At 43.1% G+C, this 22,650-nt stretch overlaps 2 protein-coding genes and 1 long non-coding RNA gene across 9 annotated transcripts in view; 2 read left to right on the top strand and 1 right to left on the bottom strand.

The window, feature by feature from the left end:
* TDRD7 (tudor domain containing 7) overlaps positions 1-17,365 on the top strand; it is a 77,772-nt gene extending 60,407 nt beyond the window's left edge. For all 6 annotated transcript variants that reach the window (XM_035016239.1, XM_035016243.1, XM_035016242.1 and 3 more), the window contains 5 exons: positions 3,717-3,851; positions 6,813-6,923; positions 8,805-9,304; positions 13,323-13,483; positions 16,901-17,365. In XM_035016239.1, the coding sequence (XP_034872130.1) occupies positions 3,717-3,851; positions 6,813-6,923; positions 8,805-9,304; positions 13,323-13,483; positions 16,901-17,121 (1,128 nt within the window). In that variant the 3' untranslated portion in view covers positions 17,122-17,365. The remainder of the gene's footprint in view (positions 1-3,716; positions 3,852-6,812; positions 6,924-8,804; positions 9,305-13,322; positions 13,484-16,900) is intronic.
* Positions 17,366-19,677: 2,312 nt separating this feature from the next.
* LOC118017925 lies at positions 19,678-21,988 on the bottom strand. Its single transcript, XR_004681284.1, has 4 exons — positions 21,887-21,988; positions 21,079-21,124; positions 20,087-20,250; positions 19,678-19,894 (listed from the first exon to the last, which is right to left on the bottom strand). It is a non-coding gene; the product is annotated as an uncharacterized LOC118017925 (long non-coding RNA).
* TMOD1 (tropomodulin 1) overlaps positions 21,436-22,650 on the top strand; it is an 84,018-nt gene continuing 82,803 nt past the window's right edge. For both annotated transcript variants that reach the window (XM_035016254.1, XM_035016253.1), the window contains exon 1: positions 21,436-21,526. The gene's annotated coding sequence lies outside the window, so the exon portion shown is untranslated. The remainder of the gene's footprint in view (positions 21,527-22,650) is intronic.

The raw sequence follows: 22,650 nt of genomic DNA, 5'->3' as shown, positions 1-22,650 counted from the left end.
ATCAGGTTCTGCCTTTTTGGCAAAATACCTTTTTGGTGTATGTCAAATACTTTAGATAAATATCTAGTATTATTTTTGTTTTTCTATCAAATTGTGCAATGTCTGCCTTGGAGGTAGCAAAAGTGTTCATTCTCTTAGTGAAGCGTAGAAAGTTAGAGAAGGGAGAATGATTAATGAAAAGCAGATCCTGTGTTTAAATGATGTAATTGTTCTTGACATTGTAACTTGCCTAAGCTTTATTTAGTGCCTACACCTTCTGAACTTACTCCGTACATCCAGCCAACGCTATTCAGTGGCCGTCACTTCCTCTCTCCTCCAAACCCATCCCGAGTGGTCTGCGTTCACTTTCTGTGCCGCCTTCCGGCCAGCTCTCCGCCACTGCTGCTTGACTTCCACCTGCTTTCCAACAGCCTGTTCTTGCAGCAGCAGCTTAGCTGCGTAATGCAACCAGTGTCTTTCAGGGCTTCTCTTACCAGGCCTCTGGGCTGCACTAACAGTGTTGAGACTTGTAATTCCCTCCTCACTAGGCTATCATGGTATCAAATCCTCCTAATTTTCCAAAGGATGTTCTACTGATTGCTTCTCCTATTCTTCACCCAAACCTGCACCCCACCTGCACTCTGCAGCGTCAGTGTCGATGCCCCCAACTCCTGTCCTGCCTCACGGTTCTTCTCAGCCTCTGCATCCTTCTAGGCAATGCCATCTCGTTGCTTCAGTTACTGTCTTGGTCCTCATGACTCCCCAGTTTGTTTTCCAGCCCTTGATGAGCTTTAGATTTGGGCAAAATCCAGCCTGATTGTCCATCTTGCAAACTCCTCAAGCTCTGTGTGTCCAAAGCCAAAATTATCTTTCCCCATCCTTTTTTCCTCCTATGTCTGTGTTTTGGTGGTACCTCCATTCATGCAACCATTCAGCCTGCTCCTGAAGAGTTATCTTGGATTCCTGCATTTTCCTCAGCCGCCAGTGCAACTAATCACCAAACCTGCCATTTTCACAGCTTTGTCGTTTCTTGCCTAGATCACTGGAATACCATGGTTCCTCTGTCTTTACTCTTATCTTCCTCCATTCAAGCTCCATGCCACTAGAGTGAGTGACCCAAAATGTAAATAATAGCAAATAATAATACATCCAACTTTTAATGAGGCTTATTTCCCAGGCACAAAAATTTTTTTAAAATATGACTGATTTCACTTAATCTTCATAAAGCCCTATGATCCCCTTCTTACTAATGAGGGAAGTCATTCAGCTAGAAAGTATAAGCTGAGATTAAAACCAAATCTGTCTGATTCCAAAGCCCTTACCCAGTGTTATCACCAACAATATGTGGCTTTTTATAAAGATGACCATCTCATTCTTCTCCTTAAGACATGGCATTGGCTTCTACTCATCCACGGGGTAAAATCTGGTTCTTTAAGACGTAATGTCTGGCTCTCCAGGACCTTGCCTTTACCTTTCTCTCAGCCTCATTCCCTGCCTTGCCCTGCCTCTCACTTTACATTCCAGCATAACCAAAATGCTTGTAGCCCCCACATGTAAGAAATATGTATGTCTTGCCCATCCTTTTCCCTGTGTTTGAAATGTTCAGATTGCCCCTAACTAGACTCTTACCAACCTAGTTTACTCCCATTCATCATGTAAAGTCCAGCTGAAATTGTGATACTTATGAAATTTTAATTTGTGAAAAAGGAAATACAAATGTCCAGTAAGTATGATTGTTTCTCAAAAGAGCAAAAATTTACACAATTTAAGTTATCCAGCCAAAAGGTTTGTTTGATAAGTCACAATGTACCTGTATGATAGACTTATGTAATATTAAAATGATATAGAAGAAAATGACATGAAGTATTTTTGAGACATTTAGTGAAAAGTTGCCAATTATGAAATAGTATGTGCAAATACGTTCTAATTTTTATAAGTCTAATTCTTTATACATGTATGGATAAAAGACTAGGAGGATAATTGTAATCTGTCATAGATTATAAGTGATTTTCATATCATTCTTTTAAGTATCTAAATTTTCTATGATAAAGGCATTTTACTAATATAAGAAGAAGAAAGTACATTTTAAAGGAAAGTACCAATTCTAGGCATTCCCTCCTCCTGAAAACTTGCCCTAAAATCTACCTCCTGGCTGGGTCAGATACCCATTCTCTATGTTCTCATAGTACCTTGTACATAGCTTTATTATTGCCCTACTCCATTATATTCTAATTATATATTTGTGTCATCATCTCTCATGAGACTAGCAACTCCTTGAGATGTGGAAGTATATGTCTCTGACCAGTTATGCCTGGATATAAGAAGCATTCATTATACACCAGCCATACCAATACATGTGTTCAGGATATATGTTTGAATTAAAAATACATTTTAAGATATTGTTTTAATATTGTTTGTGTTTATCATCATCTTAAGAGATTAAAAAGTTATGCTATTAATAAAGCATTTTTGTTGGAGCAGTAGAAAAAAGCTTTACTTTTGGTATGTCTGACTTCCATGCCAAGAATGGTCCAGTTTGTGACACTCACATACTGAAAGCACCACCATTCTTAAGGTGGCAGCGAGAGCAAGTTGTAGGTACGAAGTCCCTGCCCACATAACCATCCTGATGGGGCTGTATTTGGCAAATGCGAACTATATATCCAATGATGGCAGATATCACATAGGCTTATTAAGGGAAGTTTGGACATTTAAAGTATACCCAGAATCTTATATTGTAATGTTGCCATTGGATCACGGGTAATTATTGCTTTGACTCAGTATGTAATTTTCCCATTTTTGAATTATTAATTTGGACTTATTTTACCTCTCTATGACTTTCTGAGTTTCAAGTTCCTAGGACAAATGATAAAAATTGTCAGTGGGCTTTTTGACAAAGCTATAAAATGCCAAAATATGTTATTTAAAAATGTATAGTATATACCTATTATAAGAAAACTTCTGTGTCTGAATTCTCTCTATTCCTTATTTCCTCATTGCTAAGACACAACAGTTTTTTTTTCTCATATTTTAATATTTTGGAGAACAGACTGCATCTTTAATCAATATATAATGGTGTATCAAATTGTTTTATAATCAGTAGTGTCCTAGAATTGTGAACATTGTAAATATTACCATACTTGTGCATTTTATTGATTATTATTAGTTTATAGTTTAGTGATTACTACTGATTAAATTTTTTAACAATTCAATGTTAAAATCAAATATATTCTAAAAGAATACCTATTGAGTAAATAGGTACATTTTAAAATAAGAAAATTTACAATCAGAGAAAGTTATTATTTGATCTCACTCATATGTGGAGTTTAAGAAACAAGGCAGAGGATCATAGGGGAAGAGAGGAAAGAATAAAAACAAGATGAAACCAGAGAGGGAGACAAACTGTAAGAGACAAACTGAGGGTTGCTGGAGGGGAGGGGGGGGTGGGAAGATGGGGTGGCTGAGTGATGGACATTAAGGAGGACATGTGATGTAATGAGCACTGGGTATTATATAAGACTGATGAATCCCTGACCTCTACCTCTGAAACCAATAATACATTATATGTTAATTAGTTGAATTTAAATTTAAAAATAAAAAATAAGAAAACTTAATGAACACTGATAGTCTTTGTTGCTTCTTATATGCATTTTAGAGTTATACAAAATGTAATTGCACAGAAGTGTTTTGGCCTTTTGGATATGCTTATAAATTAACCAACATTTATCTCATTGCAGATTACGAACGTTCACAGCAGCCGAGCTCTTGATGTTCAGTTCCTGGACTCTGGCACTGTGACATCTGTGAAAGTGTCCGAACTCAGGGAAATCCCCCCACGGTTTCTACAAGAAATAATTGTGATCCCACCTCAGGTACTATATGTTACAAGCTGGGAGATTTGCTGGAAGGGATTTGGCTGTATTTGTAGTTGTGTTGTGAGATGCCCTCTCAGTTTTGATCTTGATAATGAGGGAAGTCCAGGTTGGTAACAAAATTGGAAATGGTCCAGATGTGGTTGTTCACTGGTTTTCAGATGTAAAATTTGGCCGACTTAGACAAGAAGACCAGTCAGACTTACAGAATATCATTTGATAAATGTTTGTTTTCAAGTATGCCGCGTCATTAGGCTAAGTTGTCCAGTTAGAGATTCCATTTTACTAATGGGATGCCAGTGCTGACTTCTATACAGCTTCAAGATCTTATAAGAAAATTCTTACTTCCAGAGTTCTTAGCTTAATTAAGTGGCCATTCTCTTAAGAAATCTATATTCAGGGGCGCCTGGGTGGCTCAGTCGTTAAGCATCAGCCTTCGGCTCAGGTCATGATCCCAGGGTCCTGGGATCGAGCCCTGCATCGGGCTCCCTGCTCCGCGGGAAGCCTGCTTCTCCCTCTCCCACTCCCCCTGCTTGTGTTCCCTCTCTCGCTGTGTCTCTCTCTGTCAAATAAATAAATAAAATCTTTAAAAAAGAAAAAAGAAAAAAGAAAAATAAATAAAAGCTTAAGTAGGGGCGCCCGGGTGGCTCAGTCGTTAAGCGTCGGCCTTCGGCTCAGGTCATGATCCCAGGGTCCTGGGATCGAGCCCCACATCGGGCTCCCTGCTCTGCGGGCAGCCTGCTTCTCCCTCTCCCACTCCCCCTGCTTGTGTTCCCTCTCTCGCTGTGTCTCTCTCTGTCAAATAAATAAATAAAATCTTTAAAAAAAAAATCTATATTCAACCATTTTCTTATATGACTTTTTCCCCATAGATTTGAGTAAAAAGATTAATTTCTGCCTAATCTTCCTCTATTAATAAAAATTCAGATAATAAGAATTTTGCATTATTTTGAATTAAAATTGTTAAAAACTATTTCCTACCTTTAGGAGAAATAGAGGATTTTGTACAGAAATTAGTAGTTTTTTGAATAAAGTTATCCAACATTCTGTCATTTCAAAAGGCCGCTTGACTTGTATTTGCCAGAAGATACCTTATACCATCAAAATTCTGTGGATTAAAAAGTGGTTGACCATAATTAGCGTGGCTTTTGTACCTTCTCTCCGGAGTGTCACCACTGCCTTTTCTAAAATGACTCTTTTACAGAAAATCTGTTGAGCTTGTGTTGAAGCCAGTTTTCAAAATCACTTTTATTGCTGCTCAGCCACAATACTAAAACTTGTTAAATGCCTCTTTCACTTGGTAACAGCTCTGGCCTCTGTTCCCCTTGTTGGAACATCCACCCGGGGCCAGCCTTACCTGGAAAAGGCACCCCGGCTGGAGGGGAAAAGGCATCCGTCCCTCTGCCTCCGACTGTCGGGAGCGTTAAAAGCCACTCCAAATTTTTTTCTATTAATCCTGCCTAGATTTGTTATTTCATAGATATGAAGTTGGGGGAACCTTAAGAGCCCTCGGGGCCAAGCCTCTGGCTGACAGCATCTCCCCAGGAGGTCTAAGTCAGAATAGCAAACTGATGGCCTGTCGGCCCAGGCTGACCTATAAATATTGGGTTTGGGCTCTTGCTGTTATAGGGTTTTATTTATTTATTTATTTATTTTTTAAAGATTTTATTTATTTGACAGAGAGAGACACAGCGAGAGAGGGAACACAAGCAGGGGGAGAGGGAGAGGGAGAAGCAGGCCTCCCTGAGCCCAATGCGGGGCTCGATCCCAGGACCCTGGGATCATGACCTGAGCCGAAGGCAGACGCTTAACCACTGAGCCACCCAGGCGCCCGTTATAGGGTTTTAAACTGTGAATTGGTTACCAAGATTTAAAACTCAGAAAATTTCACACAGAAATCCTGACTTCCAGCTTCTCCTGACAAACTAGAAAATCCGACTATATTGAGCACTGTCCTTAATGGGACGGTGCCCTGTGGGAGCTTGGGAAGTGGCATTCTGCTTTGCACGGCCCCTGCTCTCCAGTGTGCTGGTTCCATCTGGCCCATCTTGCTCCCTCGTTGCCGCCTGGCCCCTGCAGGCATGAAGAGAGTGCTCTCTCTGCTCTAAGTGACCTCCTCCCCACCAAGAAACATCCCTCATCCAGGGGGCACAGTGAGAGACCTGGAGCTCCCGAAGAAGAATAGGACTCAGAGAGGAAAGAAGGAATCCAGAAATCCTGGAAGTAGGTTTCTTCCCTTCACAAAATTGCCTCAAACAATTCAAGGCTTCCATGAGACAGAAGGGAGTCCCTAAGGTCACCTTTTAACTCCCTGCTGAAGCCATTCTACAGAAGTTTGTGCAGTGGTGGTGGGAGGTAAAAGGCATTGAGGAAAATGAGGCATCTAGGTATCTATGAATTTCAGTTTTTCTTACCCTCCTTAACTCTCATTACAGCCTCCTTCCAAACATGACCACAAATGTCTCGCACCCACAGGTACTCAGGAACTGCTGAATGAAGCATGTCAGCCTCTGAAAAGATTTTTGCAACCAAAGTCATTACATCCAAATGACACTTCATTTTGAAAAAATGCACTTAGAGGGAAGACCTAAATATAAGTCCCAAACCTGTCTTCACAACTTTGTGATCTGTTGCAAGTTAGTCTCTCTGATTCCATTTCACCATCTGTAAAATGGGGTCACAACATTGACCCGTCATGCAGAAGTATCGTAGGATAAGTATGCGAAGTGCCTGGTGTGAGCCCTGGCTAGTAACAGGAGTAAAGACAGCAGAGGAAAAATAAGCAGAGCCAGGAACATAGCAGACACTCCAACCCAAGAGCTCAATCATCATTAGTAGCTATCCCTGGTGCTTGCTTTCTATCTTAGCAACATCTGACTTATAGGAAAATAACATTGATGTTACTTATCAGTACCTATTTTAAGATGGTGTGTTTGCTTTTCCATCATGTTTTCTTTCCAGGCTATCAAGTGCTGTTTAGCAGATCTTCCACAGTCTATTGGCATGTGGACACCAGATGCTGTGCTTTGGCTGAGAGATTCTGTTTTGAATTGCTCGGACTGTAGCATTAAGGTTAGTTCTCTTGATACATTTGGAAAGGGAGCTGTCAGCCAGAAGGGCTTATTTGTTTCTCTGTGAAAGAATCTTATCTTACCATAAACTGATGCTTTCAGATCTGACACATTTTCATAGTTAAGAGATTGGTTACATGTGTGGTAAAATATCTCATGGTTTGATTTTTATTTAAGAATTTATCGTGTATCTCCAATATTATTTTTAAACCCTTTATATAATTTTTCCACTATTAATAAGGTATCAGAGATAGTTCTCTGCTACTTTGCTCCATGATAAAGAATTAAGTTCCCAACAGAGGGACCATCTATCTCTTGATAAATGTTTCTAAAGATCATTTAAATAGTCTTCTATTTCTTTTTTTTTCTAAAGTAGAATGACTTAGGAGCAAATCATTTGCTTATAATCCTGTTTTCCGCCTTTAAAAGTTTACTTAAACTGTTTTATTTCACAAGCCCCTCTTTCTTTTTCTGTACTTTTGCACTTTTATATCAGAAACATTGCTCTTATTTCCAAGAATAGAAATGTAAGATATTTCTCTGTTTTAACTAATGAAAACAATGTTATTTTATATAAGCATTTAACAATGAAATGTCTTTGAGAAATATCTTCATGAAAATCTCTAAATTATTCTAGCTCACATGGATTTTCTTATGTTTATACAATTATACACTTTACCATTTTATATTCTTCAGTTGCCACATGATAAAGAATATTGTTTTCTCAGCTATGGTTTAAGATCTTAAAGCCAGAGTATTTGGTACTCAATAAAAATGTTTTTTAATGATTGATTTTTGAAATGGTACTTCTGTATCATAAATGTCAAAATAAATTAGCAGTCAGTCATTCATGCCACCTTGAAGTGCTAATTAATTTAAATAGATTCATCTTGCTAGGAGAAATATTTTTAAGTAAATTACTATAGATGGCTTGCTTTGTCTCCCTATCTCAGACCTCTGTTCCTGCCTTTCAATCCCAGCCCTATTTGGTAAGAGATCAATGTGGCTGGAAGCATCTTATTTTTGTCATTCCCAGGGTAAGCCAGAGGAGCTGGTAAGAATTAACAGGCACCCAGCCCTTTGGGACACACAGCTGTACAATCCCAGTTGTCAGTCTATAGGATTCCTGTACAACACTCACCCCTCTGGCAGAAAGAAGTAGCCGGGTAGACAAAGGTCTCCTGTGCAAAGGGGCAAAGCTGTAATTTTGACCTATTCAGTGTAGCTTTTTCCCTCTTTTTCTCCCTCCCGTGAGAGGTTCCCTTCCTCCATGTAAACTGGGGAGGGGGGCAAAGAAAGGGTGAGGGCAGATATTAAGACCAAACAAGGCATTTGGACCAGAGGTCCCCAAGGGTATGGTGAATGTCAAAGCTTTATCCCTTGCTTCCCAGTCTGAGGGTGCACCAGCCTAGGTGGAAAGCACATGGAACATCTTGCCATTCTTGTGATTAGTTTTTATTGTTGAAGCTGGGAGATGAGCACATGAGGATTCATCATACTGGTTTTTTTTTTTTTTTTTTTTTTTTTACTTTGAGTGTTTTTAAATGTCATTAATAAAAAAAGCTTTTAATCATGATATATAGACTCCATCTCAGTGATAATGACCTCTAGTGGGTTTACAAGGGATCCTCAGTTTTTAGAGGTTAATGAGGTTTTCATTTCCATAAGCCAGCTGCTGGCATCTAGACTGTTTGGACTTATGAGCCTATTTACTACTACAGCCGTGATAGATAATTTATCTTACCTTAAATAAAATAAATTTTAGCAAGTTGGGGTTTCGTGCAAAATACTGTGTTTTAATATTTAATGTTAATATTATAACTGCCTCTTGGAATTTAGTGTGAACTTGGACTTGTAGCAATGGCTTGTGTGTTTTCCATAGGTTACAAAAGTGGATGAAACCAGAGGCATCGCACATGTTTATTTATTTACCCCCAAGAACTTCCCCGATCCTCACCGCAGCATCAATCGGCAGATTACAAATGCAGACTTGTGGAAGCATCAGAAGGATGTGTTTTTGAGTGCTGTATCCAGTGGAGCCAGCTCTCCCCACAGCAGAAGTGGTGGCACCCCCGTCCCGGGCAGCACTGGGGAGAATTTCAGAAGGAGCCTCGCAGATGCCATCAAGAAGTCCCTGGTGGAGCACAGCACCTCCTCCACAGAGGAACTGCCACCTCCTGTCCACCTGTCGAAGCCAGGGGAGCACATGGATGTGTACGTGCCGGTGGCCTGTCACCCAGGCTACTTTGTCATCCAGCCCTGGCAGGAGATACACAAGCTGGAAGTTCTGATGGAGGAGATGATTCTGTACTACAGCGTGTCTGAGGAGCGCCACGTGGCCGTGGAAAAAGACCAAGTGTATGCCGCAAAAGTGGAAAACAAGTAGGTTCCTGGACAAAGCGTTTTATTCTACTAAGAAAAATGTGTAGAGCGATACCAAGAGTCCTTAATCCCTGCAGGGGGACTTGGAACTGCACAAATGGAAATTTTGAATGTGAAACGAGACTAATGAATTATGCCCTTTTTTAATACTTGAAATGATGTCATTTATCTAAAAATCTAGTGACCATATATGAAATTCCTGTTAAAACCTAATTATACCTAAAATGAAGGTTTAAATGTTTTTTCTACTTTTCTATTAGACAAAATATTGTTTATTCAGAAAAGAACTTTTTTAATAGAATGACTTTTACATTTTAAAAACTAAATGCTTGGGCACCTGGGTGGCTCAGTTGGTTAAGCGACTGCTTTCGGCTCGGGTCGTGATCCTGGAGTCCCCGGATCGAGTCCTGCATCGGGCTCCCTGCTCGGCGGGGAGCCTGCTTCTCCCTCTGACCCTCCCCCTCTCATGTGCTCTCTCTCTCTCATTCTCTCTGTCTCAAATAAATAAATAAAATCTTTTAAAAAAAAAACAAAAAAAACTAAATGCTTATTGTAGAAAATTTAGAAAATACAGAAAGGTATAAGAAAATCAGCCACACATAATAACCTTTGTTAAACTACTTACTTATTTCTTCTAGTTCTTTTCTATATATATTCATACAATTGGCATAGTATTTATTATTATATATAATTCTACACCTACTTTTTTCACTTCACATAATCCTGGGAACATTTTTCCATGCAATAAAATTTCTTCATAAACATGTTTAATAGTCCATCATCTAGAGAAATCATAATTTACTTACCGTTCTCTTATGTAGGTTCTTTTTTTTCTCGCAGATGTTTCACTATTGTAAATAACAATGAAGATAAATCTTTGTTCACATCTCAGATTATTTATTTCTGAGGTAGATTCCTAGAAGAGAAATCACTTGTTTAAAGATTACATGATTCTTGATATATGTTGTCCATTGCTCCTAGAGAGCTTACCACCTTTTATAAGGTGGACAGTGCGTAGTTCACTGCTCCGGCCTTCGGACAGTGAGAACCACAGATCCTCATTTGTGGAGCACTGTAGTCCATTTTCTCACAGTTCCCATTCGGATCCACATCCTCCTTTCCTGAAGCCCTCCAGTAAGTGCGGGTTCCAACCCAGGGAAGCCCAAGCGCTACACTGTCTGTCCTACAAGGTCACAAAAGCCCTGGCCCAAGGAACAACCTACCCGTGTCCTGTCTCCTTTGCTGCTTTCTCAGGAGAACTGACCAAGCTTATTTGATGATGCCACACACAAAGAACTGTTCCCCCACAACACACACACACACACACCCCAGAACTCAGTTTAAAAGGTCAAACTGCTTCTTTTATTTTTTTTTATAGAATGCTTTTGTTCATTCCTAAGACATCAAGCATAGGCATTTGTAAAAATTTTGTTATTTTCATGAGAGGAAAAAAACCCCCAACTTTTAACTCTTAGGAGTGAAAAGTATCATAGCTCTCATTTTAAAAACTATTCAGCTTCTATGTCACAAGCTTTTCATCTTCAAAAAACACATTTTTACAATGTCACGTTATTTACAGCCGTAAGCATGCATGGGCTTAATTCCACCCGGGAACATCATTTGTGTCAATTTGCCTACATCAGAACTCGTCACAGAATAATTTAACCACAGTTAAAACGAAACTAATGTTAACTGTTATCTGAGGGGCAGATTAATGGTGATTAGCAGTGGGGAGGTCCTACTTGGGGGCAACGGTTGTGTGGGGCAGGAGAACCCCTAAACTAGAGACCCATAGTGTGTGGTGCTTCAGACTCGACCTCCTCCCCACAGGGGTCCAACAGTCCTGCTCCAAGGCTCTGGGACTTTAACCAGCTAATCTGTCTCTAGATCATCAAGGATGTCTTATATATGAGAACAGATTATCCGATATTTTCTTAAACTTCATGAACTGAATCAGTGTAAAGTATAAAGAGTTTCTATCTTGCCTATACCCCAGGACTATTTACTGAGCCCTGTTCCCAACTGTGGTAAATTAAGGCTTAGGAATTTGAGATACACTGTTGATTGCAGTGGTTTCCAAATCCATCTTGGCTAAGAAGAGCCAAAATTCTCCTTCCTCACCCCAGACATCCTGAATCAGAATCTCTGGGCGGTGGAACCCCAGAATCAGTGTTTTTAACAAACTCTCCAGATGATTCACAAGCGGCCTTGTACTGAAACTGGTAATCTAGTGCAAACAGAAGCCTTTAGTTAAGCTATTAGTGTTGAAAATTAAAAGCTACAGAGAAGCATGACACATAAGTCCTCTGCTAGCTCTCCCCTTGCTGCTCTGTCCCTCTTATTTACACACTAAAAGTACAGTCCACCAGCATTTGCCTTGTACAATTTAAAGACGATGCTAGAGGTAGAAACCAAATATTTTTATCTCCTTTTGCACTTATACAGTCTGACATGCTTATATTTACACAGCTTATCTTCATTTTAGTAATAATTATAATAATGATGATGATGGCTACCATTTGCCAAGCACCTGTGATGTACCTAGTCATGTGCTAGGCACTTTATATATACAGTTTCTGCAAGTGACTTAAAATTAAATATTGCACATGAGATAACTGAGGCTCAGAGAGGTTAAATAGGAGCCCAAGATGACCCAGCTGGACCATGGCCGCAGGGGGGACTCCAGCCCAAGTCTGTTGGTCCCCAAAGTTCATATACTTATTATAATACCTTTCTGTGACTCATGAATTATTGCTTGCTGCACTGTGGGCTTATCTCAAGGTTTCTGGAGTTTCCTCCCAAAGCCCCCAATCACTAGTGTCCAAAATTGGCCTCTTTGTAGCTTTCTTACTAGAATTCACCCTATAGCAGCTCTGGATGTTTCCTGGACCCATTCTCCACCAGGGTGCTGGAGAATCAGTCCAGTCTGGTCAGCCCCAGCCCAACAGTGTGTTGCAGGGAAGGGCCTGCTGTTGCCCTGGGCTTGGGGCTTCTGACTAATGAACCTGTTTCAGAGGGTGGCTGGGTCTGCCATCCAAGGCGGAGCCCACTTCACACCATGCAGGAGTGGAGGCTGCCTCCATAGACGCTTACCTTTTAGATGTTACAAACAATCTTCCTTCCCTTAGTTTAGTAATACTCTTCAATCATGTCCTCAAGACTACAGGACTTTAAGATGGCCCTTCATATTTCAACTTTGAAGTCTAAGCTTTTCTAATTGTAATGACGATGAATGTAGGCCCAGAGGAGAAAAATACATTCATGTGAATTTCTTTCTGGTGCCTCGAACTCCAGATCTGAAACCATGTTCTTCTTCCCCCATATTCTCCTATCCTGTCCAGGTTCTTTATTCCAGGCAATGGGTTGGACTTTGTGTTTTGTTTTATTTTGTTTTCCAGTGTCCTCACTTGGCATGACTACAATTGTCACCTTTGCATTCAGAATGTTTTGTAATCTCTTCCCACACTCTCTTATTTCCTCTTCCTTCGCACGTTCCTCCTCCTTGCTCTCCTGTGGTGTTTGCTCCACTCCCAGTTGCCATGCCCTATAGAATCTTCTGTGCTTTTTCTTCTCATGTGTGTCTCCAGCCTGGCCAGTTCTGCTTACCTCCCTCTGCCCATCTTCCACACACGTCCATCCCTTGTCTCAGACCTGTGGCCACCTCTATCTCCCTGTCAGAGTGGAGGGATCTCCCTGCCTTGTCCCGATCAGCCTCCATCTGTTTAGAGTCTGTTTAGTGGTGGTTGCTGGTTTCTGTGTTTGGTCTCCTGCACTAGTTCCACGACACCTATAAACGGGATGAGTGAACAGACTCCATCAAATGAGCCAGTGGCAAAGCAGAGAACAGTAACCTTTGGGTCAAGAAGAAGCAATTTCTTTTAAAACCTCGATGACAGTACAGTTCCATAGTTTGATAAACGTCATTTACATTAGTTTTTCTTTTTATCATACATTGTTACCCATAAAGCTGATGTTGACTGTGTATTTTTCCTTCCTTTTTAATCCAATGTACATCTAGGTGGCACCGGGTGCTTTTAAAAGGAATCCTGACCAACGGGCTGGTGTCCGTGTATGAGCTGGACTATGGCAAGCACGAACTCGTCAACATAAGGAAGGTGCAGCCCCTGGCGGATGTGTTCAGGAAGCTGCCCTTTCAAGCCGTCACAGCTCAACTTGCAGGTAATTTCTGCAGGATTCGAACTTGTGCCTCCACACAGTGTATAGTGTCATTTTGTCCTGGGCCCTCGGGGAGCGCACAGTTACTGGCCCTATTGATGTAACTTTTCTTTTTTTTTTCCCCTTTGGCAAACAACTTCCTGGCCCTACTGGAAATAATTTTTCATCGTCTCTCACCGTCATGCCCTCCTACTGTATCTGCCGTTCTATTTTTCCGTATTCCTTTCTGTCCGTGGTCTCACATAAGGGTGTATTCGTAAAGCTGTCATCTTAGCACAGGGACAGTCTTGCATGCTGCTTTCTTCTTTTTTTAGCTTTTTTTTTTTTGTCCTAACTACTTTTTGAGTGTGTGTTTGATGGTCTTGATAATGATTTTTAATAGCTGCCAAAGATTCTGTTTAATCAGTATTTCCCTTTTGTTAGGCCTTTAGGTCACTATACACTTATTGTAATATTATGAAAACACCTGCAGCTAAGTATACTAGCCAAAACAAACACAAAAACAACGAAACAACATCAGTAACCAATAGGAGGAGCACACTGCTCAATTAATAGGTGGTAACGTTGTATAAATTATAATACAAATACATAATAAGTTTCCACAATTAGAAAACATTCCTAGGTCATAGAATATGACCATCTTTGGGGCACCTGGGTGGCTCAGTCTTTAAGCGTCTGCCTTCGGCTCGGGTCATGATCCCGGGGTCCTGGGATCGAGCCCCGCATCGGGCTCCCTGCTCCGCGGGGAGCCTGCTTCTCCCTCTGCCTCTCTTTCTCTCTGTCTCTCGTGAATAAATAAATAAAGTCTTTAAAAAAAAAAAAAAGAATATGACCATCTTTATGGCCAAGTGAGTCTCCAGTTGCATTGCAATTAACAGCATGCAAGTATGTGATTTCACCACATTCATACGGCATATTGACTATTATTAAAATCTGAGGGTGTTGGGACACATGGGTGGCTCAGTCAGTTGAGCGTCCAACTGGTGATTTCGACTCAGGTCATGATCTCATGGGTTGTGAGATCAAGCCCTGTTTCGGGCTCCGTACTCAGCGGGGAGTCTGCTTGAGATTCTCTCCTTCTGCCCCTCCCTCACTTGTGCATGCATTCCCTGTCTCTCTCAAATAAATAAATCTTTAAAAAAAAAAAAAATCTGAGGATGTAAGTTAGTAGTGTACAGGGGTACTTATTTAAAATATTGTCCATGGGGCGCCTGGGTGGCTCAGTCGTTAAGCGTCTGCCTTCGGCTCAGGTCATGATCCCAGGGTCCTGGGATCGAGCCCTGCATCAGGCTCCCTGCTCAGCAGGAAGCCTGCTTCTCCCTCTCCCACTCCCCCTGCTTGTGTTCCCTCTCTTGCTGTGTCTCTCTCTGTCAAATAAATAAAATCTTTAAATAAATAAATAAATAAATAACAAAACAAACGAACATGGAGGGGGAGAGGTCTCAGGGTCCTGGGATCGAGCCCCGCGTCGGGCTCCCTGCTCTGCAGGAAGCCTGCTTCTCCCTCTCCCACTCCCCCTGCTTGTGTTCTCTCTCGCTCGCTGTGTCTCTTGCTGTCAAATAAATAAAATCTTTTAGAAAAATAAATAAGATAAAATTAAAGATCGTCCAGTCCGTTTTTTGTGGCAGCAGTAGAGATGCTGGCGGCTGGTCTGTGTGCATTCCACCGGTGGGGAGCATGCACAGTTCGGTGAAGCTTCATCCAGAAGTCTGTCAGCATTAGCAGAGAGTGTGGAGCCGAAGGGCTGGGGGATGCAGACCTCCAGCCATCTGGGCTCTCTGTGTCCTGTTGCGCTGGGAAATGGTGGGTTGTGACCACATGGTGCCACCCTGATTCCTTACCCTGGCTCATCCCATACATTTAGCACAGTAGCAGAAGTGATTTGATCTCAGAAATGAAAGAAATTATGTATATAGATTTTTTCTTTTAATTTTTGGCCAGCTTTTATTGGAGATATCGATATCTATATATAGTGTTATTCTGAAGTGTTTTCCAGTTTCTTTGTCCTTCCTGCTAGATTTCAGAGGAAATGCCCATGGTAGTTAGATATGAACCAAAAGTGGCATCTTGCAGATGAGCATGACTACCACTGACCTGCTTTGAATTCAGACCTCTAAAGGGTTTCTCCAGATTTAATGATCACATTTTTTTATTTTGAGTTTTGAATGTTCAGGTTTTGCTAACAACACGTGTTGTTAAGCATGATAGTCAACTGCCCAGAGAGGGCATCTCTATGAGGAACAAGTGCAGGGCACCATCATCCCCATCGCCAGCACCATGGCTAACAGTCACCAGGACTTACTGTGTGCACAAGGCCTCTACCAGCCCCTCCATTTCACTGACTTCTCCCCCACATGAGGAGGGTTACCTACCGTTCCTATCGCTATTACCCGGGTCAGGAAACAACAGCTTGGAGGCTGCTCTAGGCTTCTCCTGTTCTCAAAGAATGTAGCCCACTCACTATATGAATAGCAGGTCTGTTAAATTATGTGTGAAACTCCCAGGCCTTCCTCACTCTGGGACATCATTTATAGTTTCTGCAATCTAGTATATGTGGACTTAATTCATGTTAGTTACTAATATTTTTTGAAAAACACATATTCTTACCTCAATTTTGTTTTAAAACCTAATTTAGAATTCTAACTTAGAATTCTCTAACTTGAGTCCTCAAGCTTAAAAGTCATAAGGATTTAGAAATACATGGGGTTTACAATTAATCTGGTCCAGCCAGTTTATTTTATGATAAATAAACTGAGGCCTGAGAAGCCAGTTGATTTGCCCAAGATCATACCACATGATAGAAGAAGAGCCGAGAAAGGTAACTGGATCTCCAGACTTTCAATCCAGTGCTTTTGCCATGATATTGTATATAATTTTGAAAAATTAGTATACTCTAAGTATATGAATTCTCTTCCTCCTCCTCCTCCTCCTCCTCCTCCTCCTCATTATATCTGGTTCATCGGGAAAAAAAGTCTATAAATAAGAGACATGCCATTGAGATCGTTGATATTTTATTTTAGTTGAGTATAGTTGACACACAATGTTACAGATATTATTGATATTTTATTCCCCTTAGTTATCCCCATTATCAGTTTAAATCTACATATACTTTATATAGGGAAATGGGCAGTAGTTATTATAACTTCATTTTATAACACAGCAATAAATCTCAATGAAACTTCTGTCTGTAGGTAAAGGTTTACAGAAGTAACCCCATTCAGAATAGGGAAACTATTATAAGCTGGACTGTTCTAAGATTGTTGAGCAACTGTTTTGTTATTTTTTTTTTTTAATTAGACAAGTCTAACCTGGTATGTTTCAGCTACTTTGGAATTGACTGAATAGTTTTCCATCATTACAGATCAAAGAAAGGCTCATCCGACCCCTCACTGATCCTTGTACTCCCTGTCTTTCTCCTAGGGGTGAAGTGCAACCAGTGGTCTGAGGAGGCTTCGATGGTATTTCGAAATCATGTGGAGAAGAAACCTCTGGTGGCATTGGTTCAGACAGTTATAGAAAATGCTAACCCTTGGGACCGGAAAGTTGTGGTCTATTTAGTGGACACATCGTTGCCAGACACAGATATCTGGATTCATGATTTTATGTCAGAGTATCTGGTAGAGCTTTCAAAAGTTAATTAATCACTGCTTCTGAGATATTGACAACTAATTCAGATTTTTTAGCAATAACAAAATGTAGTAGGCTCTAAAAAAAGAAACCTCATCTCTGCTACAGAGCTGACTGCTGTGGGGATTGAAAACAATATGCTTCTGTTTGATGAAAGATATTTAACAAGTTTTGTTTTAACCGAGTTGACTTTTCAAAGAAAATTGCACTTGAATTATTACTACAATATTAGAATAAAAATGTTTATCAATATAAAAACCGCCTTATCATTTCTGAGCTTTACGATCTTAAGACGAAGGGTTTCCCTTTCTATTCATGTCTTCTTTGTGGTGCTGGGTTCCTTTACAGTTAGATTGTGAGAACTTCATGACTTAACCCTGGTGTAGTGGTGCATCCCAAAGCAAGTGGTCACCAAGCCACGGGAGGACTATCTTGAGTTGTTAGCACATTAGCATTGCTGGTGGTGCTATAGAGAAGCCGCCCAGGTGACCCTCAAAGCATGCCCCTCACCCCAAATCTTGAGTGGCACCTCACTGCCCAGAGAGCCCATGCCTTCCACAGTCTCCCTACCCAACCCCATTGCCCACCACTCCCTAACCAGCCACACTGGACCTTTATCTGGCTCCTGAACCCCATGCATGTGCACCCGGGACTATATTCTACAGCAAGCCTTGCCCCCCTCCAAACCATGCTTATTCTGTTTCTTCAGCCTGCTGCTCATTCTCCCCCCTCCACCATTTTTGTTTGCCAGGATCCTCCCTGACATCCCAGGCTGACCATGAAGCCTTCTCTGGCACCGCTCCTACTCTATTACATTTTGAATATGCCTCTTCTGGTGCCCAGCTTTCACTGAACTTAATAGCGTATAACTAGTTGTCTGTGCACCAGTCACCCCAACTAGATCATGAGCTCCTTGAAGGAGGGAGGGGTCTTTGTCATCTCTCTAATGGTGTCCTGATAAATGTTTGACAGTTGGTTCTGGTGGGGGTGGGCAGGGAGTAAGCCTTGATTCCCAGTATCTGATGATTCCCAGTATCTGATGATTCCCATGTTGTAAATACTCCCACCACTGTTGAGTTCCCGCTAACAATGTGACATCACTGAATATAGAGTTGGGAGAAGACATACCCAAGCAGGTCTTGTGAGCCTGTGCAGGGACCCCAGAACACACCCCTGTCTGTCTTCCACAAAAGACAGAATGATATCTTGAACACCTCAGGCACCCATTATGTGCTTGCTAATTGATGAGCAGGGTGGACTGACAGGTTGGAGGCCTTCCTAAGCAGTGGTCCAAAAATGAGAGGGGCAGGCCCTGGACTAAGAGGCAAGCAATGGGAATGAAGAAAAAAATTAAAGGCCTTTTGCAGTTTTTAATTAGAATTTTTAGTACTGACATTTTAGATCCAGAAGACAGGAAAAAGGAAGCGTCGAAAAGTGAAGCCAAATCTTAGTCTGAAAGGCTAGGATGATGATGACCCTTACTCCATTTGGGAAACTGAAAATTTTGATTTTAAACATCCTGAGTTTAAGTCAATAGGTCTCTGTGAGGATATGCATAAACTATTAGAAATGTAGAGTCTTCTCAGGGGAGAAGACCAGGCTGGAGATAAAAATTCTTCAGGTCATTTGCTTATTTTTGTTTGAGAAAATCTAGGAGAAGTGAGAGCAGAAAGAAAAAGACCAGATGTTTGATATTTTTCATGTAAAACATGTTGAAATTATCTAACTTCTTAAAATTTATATTTAACATAATTAAAGTGATTCAAAATTCAGGAATGCTTATGCCAGTGATTTAAATAATCATTTATGATAAAATCAAAATATCTTGACATATAAACATTTAAGTAAAATAGTGTGAATGTATTTTACAATGATTTCTCTCCTAATAAAAAACAAAAATCCTCAAATTGCCTACAGATAAAGAAGAGGTGGTTTCTATTTCACTGACGTTAGAAATGCTTCCATTACTTTTTTTTTTTTAAGATTTTGTTTATTTATTTGACAGAGAGAGAGAAACAGCATGAGAGGGGATAGGGTCAGAGGGAGAAGCAGGCTCCCCGCTGAGCCGGGAGCCTGATGTGGGACTCGATCCCAGGACTCCGGGATCATGACCTGAGCCGAAGGCAGTCGCTTAACCAACTGAACCACCCAGGCGCCCTTCCATTACTTTTCGAAATAAAGCAATTGTGTTGTTGATGTAAGTGAAAAATTAATCATGCTAGGACAATTTGACGGACAATGAAACTTGGCCTCATACCATGTTCAAAGTTGATTCCAAGTGGATTGAAAGCCTAAACATGAGAGTCTAAGGAGGGAAGATAACACAGGAAAATACCTTGATAATCTAGGAGTAGGAAAGATGTCCTAAATAGGACAAAGTGCTAACAAAAAGGCAAATATTGATAGGTTAGACTATGCTAAAATGAAGAACACCTGTTTATCCAAAGGCATTATTATGATGGTGTAAAGGCAATTACACAGTGGAGGAATATTAGTATATAGAATATATTCAATGAACAAAAGACTATCCAGAAACAAAATGGCAACAAATCTGAACAAACATTTCACAAAAAGGAAATCCAGCTGGCCCATAAACATGAAAAGGTGCTCAACCCATCAGGACATGGGAAATGGAAATTCAAATTTCAGTGAGATACCACCCCTCCTCCCAGAACCGAGACGACGACGTTCCAACTTTCGTTAATTTCAATTACTGAAGAATGCGTGCCCTTGTGCTGGAGGATACTGGTAAAGAAGTCACAGCAGCACCATGGCTGTATCTAAAACCTAGAAACAAATGTCCATTAATAGTAAAATAGATTTTTTAAAAACTGTGGTATATTCATGCAGTGGAAACCTCTACAGCCATGAAAATAAACAAACTACAGCCACATGAAGCCACGCGGATTAATCTCACAACGCAGAGTTGAGCAAATGGAGACAAACCACGAGGGAAGCAGGAGTCAAGGAAGCGATCACCTTAGGAGGGAGCTGTGACCCAGGACCACACCGGTTGGTTTCTGGGCTGCTGGCCATGTTGTTTCTTGACTGAATGGTGGTTGCAACAGGTGTTCAGGTGAAAAAAATTCTTGAACCTGCGCACTTAGGATGTATGTACTTCTCTTAAATGTTTGATTCCACAACTAAGGGGTTTAAAAACAATCTGAAATAAATCATCGCTTTATTTAAAAATGCATGGCACGTATCCTCTTGAAAAGACCATTTTCTTAGAGCTGTGAGGGTTTTGTAATGTAGGAATACATTTTTGTGGAAAACAAGACTTACAAAAACAAAAACGAATGTTTCTCATTAGTAATCCATACACCAGGGGTTTTTTTTAATTTAAATTTATTAATTTGAGAGACAGCATGAACACAAGAGCGGGGAGGGTCAGAGGGAGAGGGAGAAGCAGGCTCCCCACTGAGCAGGGCTCCATCCCAGGACCCCAGGATCATGACCTGAGCCGAAGGCAGAGGCTTAACTGCCTGAGCCATCCAGGGGCCCCTATATACCAGGATTAAAAGGAGTTACATTATTAGGGTCTACCCCACAAGAAACTTACCCATAATAATTAGAACCATACCTTTTGTTCACACGAATTCCTTTTTATGAGCCATTTAAAAAATTTAAACAAAGTTTAAATTGGGTTTAAGAGGTTTGTTCTGGGAAACATATTAGCCTTTTAAGAAGGTGGGACCTTTTGGTTGTATTTTAAGTCAGTATTTTGGACCCTCCATTCCTGCTAAGTATAGAGAGAATGCATTTGACTCTGTTGGAACTACGTGCTCACAAAATGATCGTTATTAAATCTTCGGCTCATACCAGCCCTAGGTGGGCTGCTGGTAAAATGGGACAGGTGATTGCTGTAGCCAAAAGAGTAAAGGTGCAGCAGCTGCTTGGCTGGCTTTGCTCCATCCAAAGACCTACCGATTCTTACATCCCAGACGCCGCAGGAATGAAAATCCACCCACCTTTCTCCAGATAACTCTACCGCCGCTTGAACGCCTCCTGGTACAACTGGGAAAACCGAGACTCAGACTCAGGGCTATCCACACCCCTTCGTCCGCGGAACCAAGCCTCGAGGCGGCCCGGCCCCTGCCCCGCGCTGCCCCCAGCGGACGCCGCACCGCGGTCGGGGACGGTGCGCGGCGCCCCGGCGCCCCCGAGTGGAGGGAGAGGTACGGAGGGAGAGGGCGGTGGGCGGGGCGGGGCGCGGTGACAGCGCGGAGCCGGGCCCGCCCCTGGCTCCCACCCCCGGAGCCCACAGCGCCCGCCAGCCCGCCCGCCCGCGGCCGCCCGGGAGCTCGTCCAGCCCCGCGCTCCGCTCGCCCGCCCGCCGGCCGCCGCCAGCGCCTGTCCGCCTGCCGCCCGCGCTCGCCCCGTCGCCGCCCGCGCCCGCCCCCGCGGCTCTACGGCCCGGTAAGCCCCCCGCCCGGCCCGGGGTACCCCTCGCGCTCGCGGGGCTCCCTGCCCCCGCGCCGGGGCCCCAGCCATATCTGGGCAAAATATTCAGCTGTCGCCGCCGCCGCCAAGAGGGACTGAGCGTGGCTCCCTCTATAAATAGCCGCCGCCTCGGGTTGCCTCCGGGGCTGGGGAGCCCTGGTCTCGGGGTCCGGAGCGCCGCGCTCGCGTGCGCGCCGCTAGGCTCCCGGGGCCCCAGGCGGGGCGCCCTCGTCTCTGGCCCTCGGCGCCGCGTCCGTAAGCGGCGGCAGGAGCCAGGCTCTCGCAGAGCGGCGCCGGGGCCGGGGTCCCGCAGGAGCGGCCGCCCCCGCCACTCACCACCCGCCGGCCGCTCGACTCCCGCGCCGCGGGGCTCGGAGCCGGCGGGCCCTCTGCTGCGGACAGGTGCCCGGCCGAGCCCGGCACGAGGCGTGGCCCTCCTCCGGCTGCCGGGAGTTTGGGGGTGGGAGTGGGGCGTTCGTGCTCGGGGGACTAGCAACCGGGGTTCGGGCTGCGCCTATTGGTGGCAGGAAAAGTTTCCCAAACTGCGGGAGATGACGCGGTTTAAAGCGCCACGACACGCGCATTTCGTGCCGAGGTAGAGCGGGCAAGAAGCCCCCCTCGCTGTCGCCAACTCGCGGGGTGGCCTTGGCGAGCCCCCTCCCTTCTCTGGGCCTCAGTTTCCCCGTTCGTAAGGGCAGGGTTTGGTTCGGGCGAGGGAGCTAGGAGTCTGGGCGGTGAGAGCAGCAGGGCGCGCTCTTGACCGCTGGCGCTCCCCCACACCTGTTCGCCGCCTCGGGCCTGGGACGCTGGGGGCACAGCCGAGCACAGCCCGGGGCGTTGTGGAAACCGGACACTTGGGCAGTCGCTCTGACGCAGGCCTGTACTGGGACCTCCTAGGGCCCTCGGAGTGGCCTGCGCCGGGTACGTCCCGGAAGAGCGTCCCACGGTAATTCTGGGCACCTCTGCTGGGAAGCAGCCATCTCCCTCGCAGCTTTCGACCCAATGAACCGCGCAGCACCAGAGGGTCCAGTCCAGCTGCGCCCTGGCCTCAGTTTCCCCATCTATACAGGGCCTCTGATGCGGCCTTGGAGGCACCCCCA

This window comes from Mirounga leonina, unplaced genomic scaffold (genome assembly GCF_011800145.1).
Source record: "Mirounga leonina isolate KUSES-001 unplaced genomic scaffold, KU_Mleo_1.0 Mir_170, whole genome shotgun sequence".
NCBI classification, from domain to species: Eukaryota; Metazoa; Chordata; class Mammalia; order Carnivora; family Phocidae; genus Mirounga; species Mirounga leonina.
This window is presented reverse-complemented; position numbering and strand designations above follow the sequence as displayed.